Source organism: Mobula hypostoma, chromosome 4, assembly GCF_963921235.1.
Source record: "Mobula hypostoma chromosome 4, sMobHyp1.1, whole genome shotgun sequence".
NCBI lineage: Eukaryota > Metazoa > Chordata > Chondrichthyes > Myliobatiformes > Myliobatidae > Mobula > Mobula hypostoma.
Genome location: NC_086100.1, coordinates 68,942,986 through 68,956,762, shown reverse-complemented (window position 1 = coordinate 68,956,762; position 13,777 = coordinate 68,942,986). Strand labels below are relative to the sequence as shown.

Below are 13,777 nucleotides of genomic sequence, written 5' to 3'. Positions count from 1 at the left end.
TCAGTAATGACCTCACTGTTGTGTGTTCAATATTTCTGTAATATTTGAGTAATATTGTAAATACAATGTTTGATTAAGCATCCTTTGTTCATTTACATTATTATTATGAGTTCTGTGTAAGAAGTACATGGAAGGCATACATTATACCACCACTTCATACGTGTGTGCCTCGCTTAAAGAAAAAGAAACTAAGCACACTCATCCCAGCTCCCATGTGTTTCTTTCAATTGGTTTTTGGAAGTAGAAAACAGAACAATTGTGATGAGGCAGTTTTAAAACGAACCTGAGACAACTACCTACCTGTTGAACCACAGCACGTGCTTCAGAAGGGGAGACACTTGAGTTGAAAAAAAAGGTGCAGTACATTTTTCTTCAAAAGAGGAGAAGTTTGAGTTAAAAACAAATTGCAACATGTTTTCTTTGGAAGGAGAGGGAGACATTTGAGTTAAAAATAGGTAGAAAAAGGAAGAAATTAACAAGCAACAAGTACAGCCATAGGCTCATAAACAGTAAGTGCTGGGTGATAACAATACTAAATTTTAAAAAACTATTGGAACATTGGAAATATAGATGCATTTGATTACACAACAGATAATTGGATGGTGTATGCTGAACAAATTGAGCAGTATTTTAAAGCAAATGGAACTGCCCATAAGAAATGAGCACCAGTGCTGCTAAGTGTAATAGGTGGAAACCATATTGTTTGCTTAGACGTGCAGCTGCTCCAACCAAACCAACTGAAATGAGCTTTGCTGTACTGTGAACATAATGCAGCAACATTGAAGGGTTCCGGCCCGAAACGTCGACAGATCTTTTCCACGGATGCTGCCCGATCTGCTGAGCTCCTCCAGCGTGTTTTGAATATTGCTTTGACCCCAGCATCTGCAGATTATTTTGTGTTTAGAACCAAATGTTCTCTTTATGACCTTGTTCCTCACTGTCTTTCCACATTGCAGTTTCTCTGTAACCCTTTATTCTGCATTCTCGTATTGCTTTACTTCAGAAAATTGTTGTAATGTATTGATCTGTATATAAATCAGTGTTTCTTTTACTACATTTTGGTACATGTGACAATAATAAACTTATTTACCAATTTAATTAACCTCCATAATTTAATAACTCCAGAATAATTTCTAACATATTGACCAAAAGGGCATTAAGAATGTAATATTTTGCACTATGTTTATTTTCATATTTTTATTTACGAGTCAAGTTTACAGTTTAAATATTAGAAAGATCTTTTTATATGGCCCAGTGTCTGCACTGTAGGTTTTTCGTCTGCAGGTGGTGCTCTGGACGCAGTCTGGAGAAGACTATGGAGTAAACAAAAGCCAGAGGAGTACCTGGAGAGGCTGCTGTGTCTGATCTTGAGCGCAATGCTCAGAAAGGGTGCTGCCCCTTCACTGTGAGCCTTATGTTTGCAGAGGGGGCGTGGGTCCGGAAACGGCATTTGCCCATACTGTGCGTACTTTGTCCCCTGAAAGGTTAAGTGTTTCTGGAGAGTGCACCACTGCTGCACTGTGAGCGCTCCGCCTATAGAGGGGGCTGTTTGCGGAGAATGCTCTACTTCTCCTCCATGAGCGTTGGGCCTGCAGAGGGCGATGTCACCGGAGCTTCTTTTCGCCGTGAGCTCCACACCTGCAGAGGGGGGTGTTTCCGGAGAGGGCTCTGCTCCCGCAGGAGGGAGTATGTCTGGAGTTCTTTCCTAGGGCAACTCTCGCGAGTTTGCCGAAGTCTCGCCTTTCGTGGCAGAGGAGGAAGCTCCACGTCAGAGACCAAGCGAGTAAGCGAACGGCCCGGCGTCTGAACGCGGCGGCTCAGCAGCCGAGGACATGGTGAGTGTGGGACGGTGCACGATGTTGGTGCTGTGAGGATGTGCGGGTGCTGGAGTGTCTGCAGCCCGAGCTGTGCCTGCGGTGAGACAGCGGCCTGCCTGCTGTTCCCCGGGGTTCAGGGCTGGACCCTTGGTTCCCAGGCTGTCCACTGGGGCCTGTGCTTACTGAGGTTTTGGGTGACATCTGAAGTCTAAATGTCGGAGCTTTTTGAATATCCCTGAGGTCAAAAAATTGAATCAACGATCGTCAGTTCTTTTATTTTACATTAAACGGCCTTCTCCGGAGCAACAGGTCCGTATTGACAAGAGGTCTGAAACGCAACAGAGTTCCCTTACACGTCCTTTGTGAACTTACTTTCTGTGAAATTTAAGTACTCATTTATGGCCCGGAAATGTCCAGGTTCGTGCTGTAAGTTGGTATTATGAAGTGAGCTGTATATTTGATCATGTTGCTTATTACTAAATGTTACTACTGGCGTGGATGTGCAGTTACCTGATGCAAGGTATTCTACTTTGTATCAGTCCATTACCCTTTGTTGTTTCTTTATAAAGGTGTGATACTTCTATGGAAAATAAACAGGTATGTTTACTGTTTGCCGCTGAGTTCCTCCAGTACTTTGCTTTAGTTGTATTTATGCTTGATAGATGTTGCCTGAGATGCTGCTCTTTATATTGACTGATCAGGGTTGTAAATAGTTGTTCCAGGCAAGGAACATGTGAACCTTAAAGCATTACTGTAACTGACGCTCCTGATGTGGCCTCCTTTATATTGGTGAGACCAGATACAAATTGAGTGTCCACTTCGCTGAGCACCTTGAGCCAAGTGTCTTCTAAGATCTTGCAGTGACCAGTTTTTAAATTCTATATCCTATTCCCAAACCAATATGTTTGTCCACAAATGCAAATTAATGAACCAGCACCTTATATTCCATCTGGTGGCATGACATCGACTTCTCAAGCGTTCGGTATCCATTTCTCCCCTACCCCTATTTTTTTCTCCTGGTCCACCTCACCTCTTATCTCCTTCCCCTTTTCACTGTCCTCCTGATCCACCTGGCCTCCTTTTACTTTCTGTCCCATCTGTTCATCGCCAACACAATCCTTCAGCTGGTTCCCCTCCCTATCACCCGCTCTATATTTCATGCTCCACCTCCCAGCTGCTGAGATCATTCTCACTCATTCTCCTCCCTTATCTATACCTGCCTATCGTCCTGACTTCCTTGGGTCCACCTATCACCTGCCAACTCTTGCTTCACCTCTCCTCTTTCTTTCAGTTCAAATGAAGGTTCTTGACCTGTAATGTTGACAGTTCACTTCCCTCCATAGATGTTACAGTACTGTGAGCCATTGAGTTCCTCCTGTACTTTGCATTGGTTGTATTTATGTAGAATCTCTCTCAAATTTTGCATGTCTCAAACAAGTCTTGCAAAATAGCAACATACATCCAAGTTGCTGGTGAACGCAGCAGGCCAGGCAGCATCTGTAGGAAGAGGTACAGTCGACGTTTCAGGCCGAGACCCTTCGTCAGGACTAACTGAAGGAAGAGTGAGTAAGGGATTTGCAAGGGGGAGGGGGAGATGCAAAATGTAGTCTGGCGTACTGACCTCTACCTTGCCGAGGCACAGCGACAACTCACGGATACCTCCTTTTATTTACCCCTCGATCGTGACCCCACTAAGGAGCACCAGGCCATTGTCTCCCACACTATCACCGACTTTATCCGCTCAGGGGATCTCCCATCCACTGCTACCAACCTTATAGTTCCCACACCCCGCACTTCCCGTTTCTACCAAAAAAATCATTTTGCATCTCCCCCTCCCCCTCCAGCTTTCAAATCCCTTACTCACTCTTCCTTCAGTTAGTCCTGACGAAGGGTCTCGGCCTGAAACGTCGACTGTACCTCTTCCTACAGATGCTGCCTGGCCTGCTGCGTTCACCAGCAACTTTGATGTATGTTGCTTGAATTTCCAGCATCTGCAGAATTCCTGTTGTTTGCAAAATAGCAACTTTTCTGACATTTTAACTTTTACCACAGTTGGATGTGTACATAATTTTCTGCAAACAGTGAAATAATCCTTTTGTAGCGATCAACAGGAATTCTGCAGATGCTGGAAATTCAAGCAACATACATCAAAGTTGCTGGTGAACGCAGCAGGCCAAGCAGCATCTGTAGGAAGAGGTGCAGTCGACGTTTCAGGCTGAGACCCTTCGTCAGGACTAACTGAAGGAAGAGTGAGTAAGGGATTTGAAAGTTGGAGGGGGAGATCCAAAATGATAGGAGAAGACAGGAGGGGGAGGGATAGAGCCGAGAGCTGGACAGGTGATAGGCAAAAGGGGATACGAGAGGATCATGGGACAGGAGGTCCGGGAAGAAAGACGGGGGGGGGGGTGACCCAGAGGATGGGCAAGAGGTATATTCAGAGGGAGAAAAAGGAGAGTGAGAGAAAGAATGTGTGCATAAAAATGAGTAACAGATGGGGTACGAGGGGGAGGTGGGGCCTTAACGGAAGTTAGAGAAGTCGATGTTCATGCCATCAGGTTGGAGGCTACCCAGACGGAATATAAGGTGTTGTTCCTCCAACCTGAGTGTGGCTTCATCTTTACAGTAGAGGAGGCCGTGGATAGACATGTCAGAATGGGAATGGGATGTGGAATTAAAACGTGTGGCCACTGGGAGATCCTGCTTTCTCTGGCGGACAGAGCGTAGATGTTCAGCAAAGCGGTCTCCCAGTCTGCGTCGGGTCTTGCCGATATATAAAAGGGCACATCGGGAGCACCGGACGCAGTATATCACCCCAGTCGACTCACAGGTGAAGTGATGCCTCACCTGGAAGGACTGTTTGGGGCCCTGAATGGTGGTAAGGGAGGAAATGTAAGGGCATGTGTAGCACTTGTTCCGCTTGCACGGATAAGTGCCAGGAGGGAGATCAGTGGGGAGGGATGGGGGGGACGAATGGACAAGGGAGTTGCGTAGGGAGCGATCCTTGCGGAAAGCAGAGCGGGGGGAGGGAAAGGTGTGCTTAGTGGTGGGATCCCGTTGGAGGTGGCGGAAGTTACGGAGAATAATATGTTGGACCCGGAGGCTGGTGGGGTGGTAGGTGAGGACCAGGGGAACCCTATTCCTAGTGGGGTGGTGAGAGGATGGAGTGAGAGCAGATGTACGTGAAATGGGGGAGATGCGTTTAAGAGCAGAGTTGATAGTGGAGGAAGGGAAGCCCTTTTCTTTAAAAAACGAAGACATCTCCCTCGTCCTAGAATGAAAAGCCTCATCCTGAGAGCAGATGTGGCGGAGACGGAGGAATTGCGAGAAGGGGATGGCGTTTTTGCAAGAGACAGGGTGAGAAGAGGAATAGTCTAGATAGCTGTGAGAGTCAGTTGGCTTATAGTAGACATTATTCTCCGTAATTTCCGCCGCCTCCAACGGGATCCCACCACTAAGCACATCTTTCCCTCCCCCCCCCTCTTCATTCCGCAGGGATCGCTCCCTACGCAACTCCCTTGTCCATTCGTCCCCCCCATCCCTCCCCACTGATCTCCCTCCTGGCACTTATCCGTGTAAGCGGAACAAGTGCTACACATGCCCTTACACTTCCTCCCTTACCACCATTCAGGGCTCCAAACAGTCCTTCCAGGTGAGGCATCACTTCACCTGTGAGTCGACTGGGGTGATATACTGCGTCCGGTGCTCCCGATGTGGCCTTTTATATATTGGCGAGACCTGACGCAGACTGGGAGACCGCTTTGCTGAACATCTACACTCTGTCCGCCAGAGAAAGCAGGATCTCCCAGTGGCCACACGTTTTAATTCCACATCCCATTACCATTCTGACATGTCTATCCACGGCCTCCTCTACTGTAAAGATGAAGCCACACTCAGGTTGGAGGAACAACACCTTATATTCCGTCTGGGTAGCCTCCAACCTGATGGCATAAACATCAACTTCTCTAACTTCCGCTAAGGCCCCACCTCCCCCTCGTACCCCATCTGTTACTCATTTTTATGCACACTTTCTTTCTCTCACTCTCCTTTTTCTCCCTCTGTCCCTCTGAATATACCTCTTGCCCATCCTCTGGGTCACCCCCCCTCCTTGTCTTTCTTCCCAGACCTCCTGTCCCATGATCCTCTCGTATCCCCTTTTGCCTATCACCTGTCCAGCTCTTGGCTCTATCCCTCCCCCTCCTGTCTTCTCCTATCATTTTGGATCTCTCCCTCCCCCTCCAACTTTCAAATCCCTTACTCACTCTTCCCTCAGTTAGTCCTGACGAAGGGTCTCGGCCTGAAACGTCGACTGCACCTCTTCCTACAGATGCTGCTTGGCCTGCTGCGTTCACCAGCAACTTGGATGTCTTTTGTAGTGATGTTGGTTGTGATGATGTATGTTGCCAAAACATAGGGAAACTTGATGTAAAATTAGTGCAATAAGATCAAATGTCATAACAGTCACAAGTGTAGTATCGGCTATTCAGCCCAGCGAGTCTGCTCGTCCATTTGATCATGACTGGTTTATTGTTCCTCTCGACTTCTTTCTCTTGCCTTTTCCTTGTTTGATGCCCTTACTGATCAAGAATTTATCAACCTCCTCTTTAACTATACGCAAAGCATTGGCCTCCACAATCCTTTGTGCAATGAATTCTACAGAGTTACCAGCCTCTAGCTGAAGAAAAATTCCTCCTCATCTCTGTTCTATAGGGATGTCCTTGTGCTCTGAGGCTGTGCCCGCTGGTCGTTGACTCTCCTATTTTTGGAAACATCCTCTTCACCTCCAGTCTCCAGCCCTTTCAATTTTCAGTTGTTTCAGTGAGATCCCAGCTGGTACAGGCCCCAAGCCATCAAACGCTGAATATTTCATGGACGGGTAAGGGGGAGTGAAAGGGCTGGAGCTACACTGATGACTGGAAACCATGTTTATGCTGGTGATGCAGCAACTAAATGATCAAACTAGTAATCTTACTGAGGCCCAGGCTCAAGTCCCACCATTGCTACTGTGGAATATATATTTAGTTTTTGTTATAACCTACGCCAGCAGTTGATTCTTCAATACCCCCTGAAGTGATCTCCCAAGCATACTCTGACTGCTGTGGTAAAATAGAAAAAGAATAATGCTGCATGCAGCACCTGGCGTGGTTCGAGGGACTGAATTCAGACATGGCAAAATCACTTGTAACCTGTAAGTTTCCTCAAACATCTGTTTTAAGTTGGGATAGCAGTCACACAGATTAGACAAGCTACAGCCAAGTGCAATCTAACTCACAGGATCATAATTAATATAGTTAATGTGCCAAACTCCTGAGCCTGTGTCCTACTAGCAGAGCTAGTGGTGACTACACAGTGGTACACAGCTATTCATGTGGTGATTACACAGTGGTAAAACAGGCCAGATGGAGTAGATAGACTCTTCAGTGTTGACTCCAGACCTTCCAGCTCCCCCACTAATCTGTCAGTTCCCCTCTTAGTTGAATACTACCTTGACATTATTTCTTTATCATTGCTGAATGTAAATTCTGGAGCTCCCTGCACTGGAGTACTGTGGGAATATCCTCACCGATATGATGGAAGTGGATCAGGAAGTACTGTAGGAATATCCTCACCGGTATGATGGAAGTGGATCAGGAAGTACTGTGGGAATGTCCTCACCGGTATGATGGAAGTGGATCAGGAAGCTAGCTCACCATCACCACCTCAAGGACATTTAAGGCTGGGCAATAAATGGTGGTTTTGCCAGCAACACCAACGTCACGAAAAGATTACAGATTTAAAAACTGTTGACTGACTGCAGCATACACATCAGAACCATGAGCCTCTGACTTTGTTTACTTAAGGAGCCAAAGCTGACAATTGCAGCAGATAGTTGTAGAAAACTACAGCATAGAACCAGCTGTTTGGCCCATCTAATCTGTACCAAACCATTTGATCTGCCTACTCCCACCAGCCGGCACCAGGACATAGTCCTCCATAGCTCTACCATCCCTGTACCTATCCAAACTTTCCTTAAATATTGAAAACAAGCTCCCACGGATCACTTGAACTGGCAGCTCACGACCCTCTGAGTGAAGAAGTCTCCCCTCCTGTTCCCTTTCAAACTTTCACCTTAACCTATGAGTCCTGCCCACCCACCCAACCTCAAGTGGAAAGAGCCTGCTTGCAATTACTCGTTATTTTGTATACCTCTGTCAAATCTCCTCTCAATCTTCTACACTCTAAGGAATCAAGTCCTATCCTATTCAATCTTCCCTTGTAGCTCAGCTCCTCTAGATGCAGCAATATCTTTGTAAATTTCCTCTACACTTGTTCAACCTTATTTACATCTTTCCTGCAGGTAGGTCACCAAAACTGCACGCAATACTCCAAATTAGGCCTCACAGTTCAAAGTATTTTATTGTCCAAGAATGTAGAAGTTATACAACATTGAGATTTGTCTGCTTGCAGACAGTCACAAAATAAGAAACTGAAAAGAACCCATTTTTTAAAAAGTCCAATATACACCCAATGTGCCGAGAGAAAAAAAATAAAACACACCATGTAAACAATAAAAGCAAGAAACAGCATTCAGAGCAAAAGGCCCATTGCCTCGGCCTTTGTTCAACAGCCAGCGGAGCAAGTCATCGCGCAGCTCACAGACACGATGCTCGGAGCAGTGTCAGTCTTACCGCCATGGAGAGCGAAGTGAATGTCGCAGCTCACAGACATGATGCTCGGAGAAGGTTCACAGTGTCGGTCTTAACGCCGCGGAGAACGGAGTAAATGTACAGTATCAGAACCATTTCGACCTTCACCTGGTACTGAGACACCCTGCTTTTTCAATCCATCTGGTCTGGTATTAACGCCGCGGAGAGTGGAGTAAATTACAGAGCAGTAAGAACCGGTTCGATCTTCACCTCTGGTACTGAGACACACTGCTTTTTCAAGCCATCTGGCCTGGTATTTAAATTGTTGAAACATTTCCTTTCTAAATCTACATTGAGTTGTTTCCCGCACCGGGACTCGGGCCTTGCCACGTCAATCTGCTCTGGACCTGGACCATGCTGCCTGTTCTAGACCATACCCGACCTTTTCAAGTCAATCCAGTGCTCAGTCCTCGCCTTTGCTTTTGGTGGGTGTGTTCTGAATCTTCTCCGGTTTTTCCGGTTTCTCTCCATTTCACGCGCCCCGGTTCAGTCTTGCCCATGTCTCCCTCCTGCTCTGACCACTTTTCCTCAAACATTCCTCAAACACCAATGTTTTATACAACTTCAAGATAACATAAACACAAAGATCTTCTTTACTTTGATTCTTTGCCGCCTTTGTCTTCAAACTAGTTAAATTACCTGCATGTTATGTAGGTGATTAAATGTCCTAATGGAGTAGAGTAGGGGTTGCCAACCCGTCAATCGCGATCGACCAGTCGATCTTTGAGACTTTCCCAGTAGATCCCAAAAAAAAAGAAAAATAAATACGCAAATACTGTTGTAATGTGAGCATTATAAATAAGTAATACTAATTAGGGCAATGGTAATACAGCAATATTTTCGCTATTGAAAACTATTTGTAAAGAGAGATTGTTTCTGGGTTGCGGGGGTTTAGTTCCGTTCTTTCTGCCCAGTGCGCATGTGTGTAGCTCCCCCACCATGCACCGTGTTTTCAGCGTAGCCTGTGCTGCATCAAAGTGACCAATTAAATTAGATAAGAGTATAGACGGTCGCAAACATCAATATGCGGCACTCGCTGGTGATATCCTGCATGGTAGCTCGCTAGCATGGCGGAGGCTCCACGAAAGAAGGCAAAAACGTACAAGTTCCATCCAGAATGGGAAGAGGAATTTCTGTTTACCTTTACCTTGGTGAAAGACAAGTGTGTATTTATGTTGTGCCACCAAACACAAGCACTGACTAAAAGGGGGAATCTGGAGCAGCACCACAACACCAACCACCAGGAATTTAAATACACCTACCCCCACCCCCCCCACTCCAAAGAGAGCAGTTCGTGCCAGGAAAGTTGAGGAGCTGAAATCGGAGTTGAAGGCCCAGCAATTGTTTTCCATAAACCATGCTGCTCAGAATAAGGCTGCTATTGAAGCATCATTTTGTGTTAAGTCACCTTTTGGCTAAACACAAGAAGTCTTTTATAGATGGCGATTTATTCAAGGAAGCAGTGGCCATTACCACAGAAACTGTTTTTAATGGCTTTAAAAACAAAAACAACATCACAACTGCAATACATAATATACCGCTTGGCCCTGCAACAGTGACAAGGAGGGTAGAGTCACTGTCAGAGGACGTGGATCGACAAGTGTTAGAGGACTTGTCACTGAATATTTTTCGCTATAGTTCGATGAATCCCTGGATGTAATGCAAACAGCTCAGCTTGTTGTATTTGTCAGAATGGCTTTCCAGGATTTTACAACAAAGGAGGACTTCCTCACTCTTTTGCAATTAAAGAAGAGAACGAGAGGTGAGGATATTTACAATCAATTTAAAAAATATCCGTGAAAATGACATCCCCATTCATAAACTGGTGGCAATTACTACTGATGGGGCCCCAGCAATGCACGGTGTGCGCATTGGTTTTATAGCACTGTGCCGTAATGACCCTGATTTTCCCAGCTTCCTGGATTATCACTGTGTGATTCATCAGCAGGCCTTGGCTGGGAAGGTCGTGGACTTTTCTCATGTAATGACACTGGTGGTCAAACTGATAAACTTGATTCGAGCAAAAGCGCTTCAGCACCGCTTATTCAAGGTGTTATTGGATGAGCTCGATGCCGCTTACGGAGTCATGATTCTTCATGCTGATGTTTGGTGGTTGAGTCGTGGCTAAGTGCTGCAACAATTTCTTGACTTGCTGCCTGAGATAAAGACTTTTCTGTCAACAAGAAACGAGGAACACAAGGAACTGTCAGATGATGCGTGGCTGCTGGATTTAGGGTTTCTGACAGACATAATGGTTAAATTAAACACACTTAACAATGAGCTCATGGGAAAAGACCAACACCTAACCCACATGATGAGGGCAGTAAATGCGTTCAAGGCCAAGTTCGGTGTTTGGATTTCAAATTTAAAGAATGGCAGTCTGACACACTTTCCCAACTTGGGAAAAATGTTACAGGCCATCAAGGAAAAAAAAATGCTTTTCGCCCTGAGCAGTACTGTGCTCACCTAGACAAACTGGCTATAATAGAGTTCGATCTGTGTTTTGGGGAGTTAAACGTCATGAAAAATATTGCTGCATTTATTTCAAACCCATTTCTGCCAATCGATATAGAACAGACAGCTGCCATATTCCAGCAAGTATTTGGTGTGCCATGTGATACTGAAATGGAAATAATTGATTTGCAAAATGACATCAAGCTTAAAGCACGATCAAGGGACGGTGACTTTTGGGGGCTTGTCAGCAGGGAGAAGTTTCCTCATCTCACCACGTGCATTAAAAGCCAGTGCCTACTTCAGGTCAACTTATCTATTTGAAATTGCATTTTCACAGATGGAAATTATTAAATCTAAGTACAGGATCTCTCCCACTGACAGACACCTCACAGACTGTCTCAGACTGGCTGTCTGTAGTTATGAGCCAAATTTCAGGGAACTAGCAGAAAGTATTCAGCCCCAGTTATCACACTGAGTGTAACTGTCAATTTTTATTCATTTATTTTTTGTGTTGAAATAAAACTAAATAATGAAACTTAGAATTAAAGGTGTGAAGTATTGTAATATTCTTAAAGACAGCTATGGTCTGTTTGATATGCTAGTTACAGTGTTTTCTTGTTTGAACTAATTTGAAAGTTTGACCAAAGTACTTTGTGTAACTCAAACACAATTAGCCCAAATAAAAGGCCTCAGATTGGAAGTACAATCTGAGCTGTGTTTTCTCTAAACGATTTAGTAGGTAGATCTTGCCTTTCACTAAGGTCGAGGTTGGGGATCTTGGGCTTAAAAAAGTTGCTGACTACTAGAGTAGAGTAAAATGTTTGTGTTTATTTTAGTCTATTTTGTGGTGTCCAGGGAGGTGTAGCAACTCTGGTGAAGGGGCTTGTCCAATCTGGGGCAGCTCCCTCACCTTTGCTCCCCACCAGACGCTAAGTCCTCACCTGTTCCTTCAATTAGCTGTTTGTACGTGACAGCGGCCTCACCCTGGTACACCACTTCAACAGGTGAGCTAAACCAAGTGAGGGTAGTCGGCGCTGACATACCCTGGTGAGATCGGGACATTCCTGTGCTAGCACGCGAAATCAGCTCCAGTGGACCTGCCGAATGAGATCTGCGGTGACATCCAGCTGCTAGGAAGGTGGTACTGTAAGATTCTGTGGAGAGTGAAGGCATGACAAGGCACAGAAGTCAACAGAGTCATCCACTGCGACCAAGCAAGATCCCAGTTTGTGATGCTTAACCACTGGACCTGGGCTTCTGAGGTAGAGAGAGTGGAACCGTCCCAGTGCAAAGTCCTTTCTTTTCCACTTTTAAAAACTATCCTGCACAGGTTTCCTGTTATCATTGGATGTGATGGACAACTACCATATTAACTGAAGCCTGTTCCTGCACAGAGCTTTATTTTAGCTAATGGAAGCCCAAACAACTATGGAGTTGAATGCCAAACAAGAGAAAATCTGCAGATGCTGGAAATCCAAACAATGCACACAAAATGCTAGAGGAGCTCAGCAGGCCAGGCAGTATCTATGGAAAAAAGGTACAGTTGACATTTCGGGCTGAGACCCTGCTGAAGGATATAGAGGACTTCATAGAAAACTGGTTGCTGGGGCCCTGAGTGACCAAGCTTGGCCTGCAGAAACTTGGAACATTTTTTAATTGGAACCTTTTATCACTTTTATTCCTTTCAAGGTGGAGGGAGTGTTTTGGAAATCTCAAAGATAGGGATGCAGGTTTGTTGATAAGCCAACCAAAGTGGGCATGAATGAACATGGAGTTGTGTACAAGAAAAGGGTGGCCTCGCGGCCAGTCCAAGATAGCATAGTGGATGCCAGGGTAATTCCAATACAGCGTGCCAATCAAGGCTCTAATTGGTAGCAAGATTGATCTGACCTAATGTTATTGTAACAGTATTATTTTGTTTTACACCTTATTTGCTTTTTGTGCAAGATTACACATTCACCTGTTTTCCACGTGGACTGTATTAATTAGGCTATTAAATCTTCCAGTGCCCATAGGTACTAATTAACTACTGAAAGACTGTGATACTGGACTTGTTTATCATTCGGAAGGTGCACATACCCAGGGTAAATGGGTCAGAAGAACTGTAAGACTAGAGACTGAATTAAGTTTTGCAGATGAGTTTATTATACAGTTGCATAAATTAAACAATTTTCATGAACTTCATTAATTGAATTATTTTTATGAATTTAAAATGCTGGAGAGTAATTTGTCTCATGGTTACTTTTGCCCTGTGCATTTAAAAAAAAAACTGCCTACAAACTCTGTGCTTTGGCATAATATTATTTTATCTTTGTTTTTATAGCCTCTGAGACTCGACATCAAGCGTAAGCTGACCGCTCGGTCGGACCGAGTGAAAAGTGTGGATTTGCACCCAACTGAGCCATGGATGTTGGCCAGTCTTTACAATGGCAGTGTCTGCGTGTGGAACCATGAATCCCAGGTAGGAAGTTTTTATCCTCTTCCTGGTGAATGGATTAATTGTTCCAGAGTGTTAAATACAGTATTTCTTTTATGTCTTGTTAATTGAAAGTCCAAAGTGTATTTATTATCAAAGTACATGTATGTCACTATATACAATCCTGAGGTTAATGAATAATGACCATCACAGAAAGACTGCACCAACTTGGGTGTTTAACCAGTGGGCAAAAGACAATAAATTGTACAAATACAAAAAGTAATAATAATAAATAAGCCATAAATATCGAGAACATGAGATGAGGAGTCCTTTTAAGGTAAGTTATAAATGTAATAACAACATCTAGGTTTCTGCATGTACAGTGCCTATAAAAAGTATTCATTCCC

At 44.7% G+C, this 13,777-nt stretch overlaps 1 protein-coding gene across 1 annotated transcript in view; it reads left to right on the top strand.

Moving 5' to 3' along the window:
- Positions 1–1,678: 1,678 nt before the first annotated feature.
- Positions 1,679–13,777, top strand: part of copb2 (COPI coat complex subunit beta 2) — a 38,919-nt gene continuing 26,820 nt past the window's right edge. The window contains exons 1-2 of the mRNA XM_063045917.1: positions 1,679–1,835; positions 13,278–13,415. Of these exons, the coding sequence (XP_062901987.1) occupies positions 1,833–1,835; positions 13,278–13,415 (141 nt within the window). The 5' untranslated portion in view covers positions 1,679–1,832. The remainder of the gene's footprint in view (positions 1,836–13,277; positions 13,416–13,777) is intronic.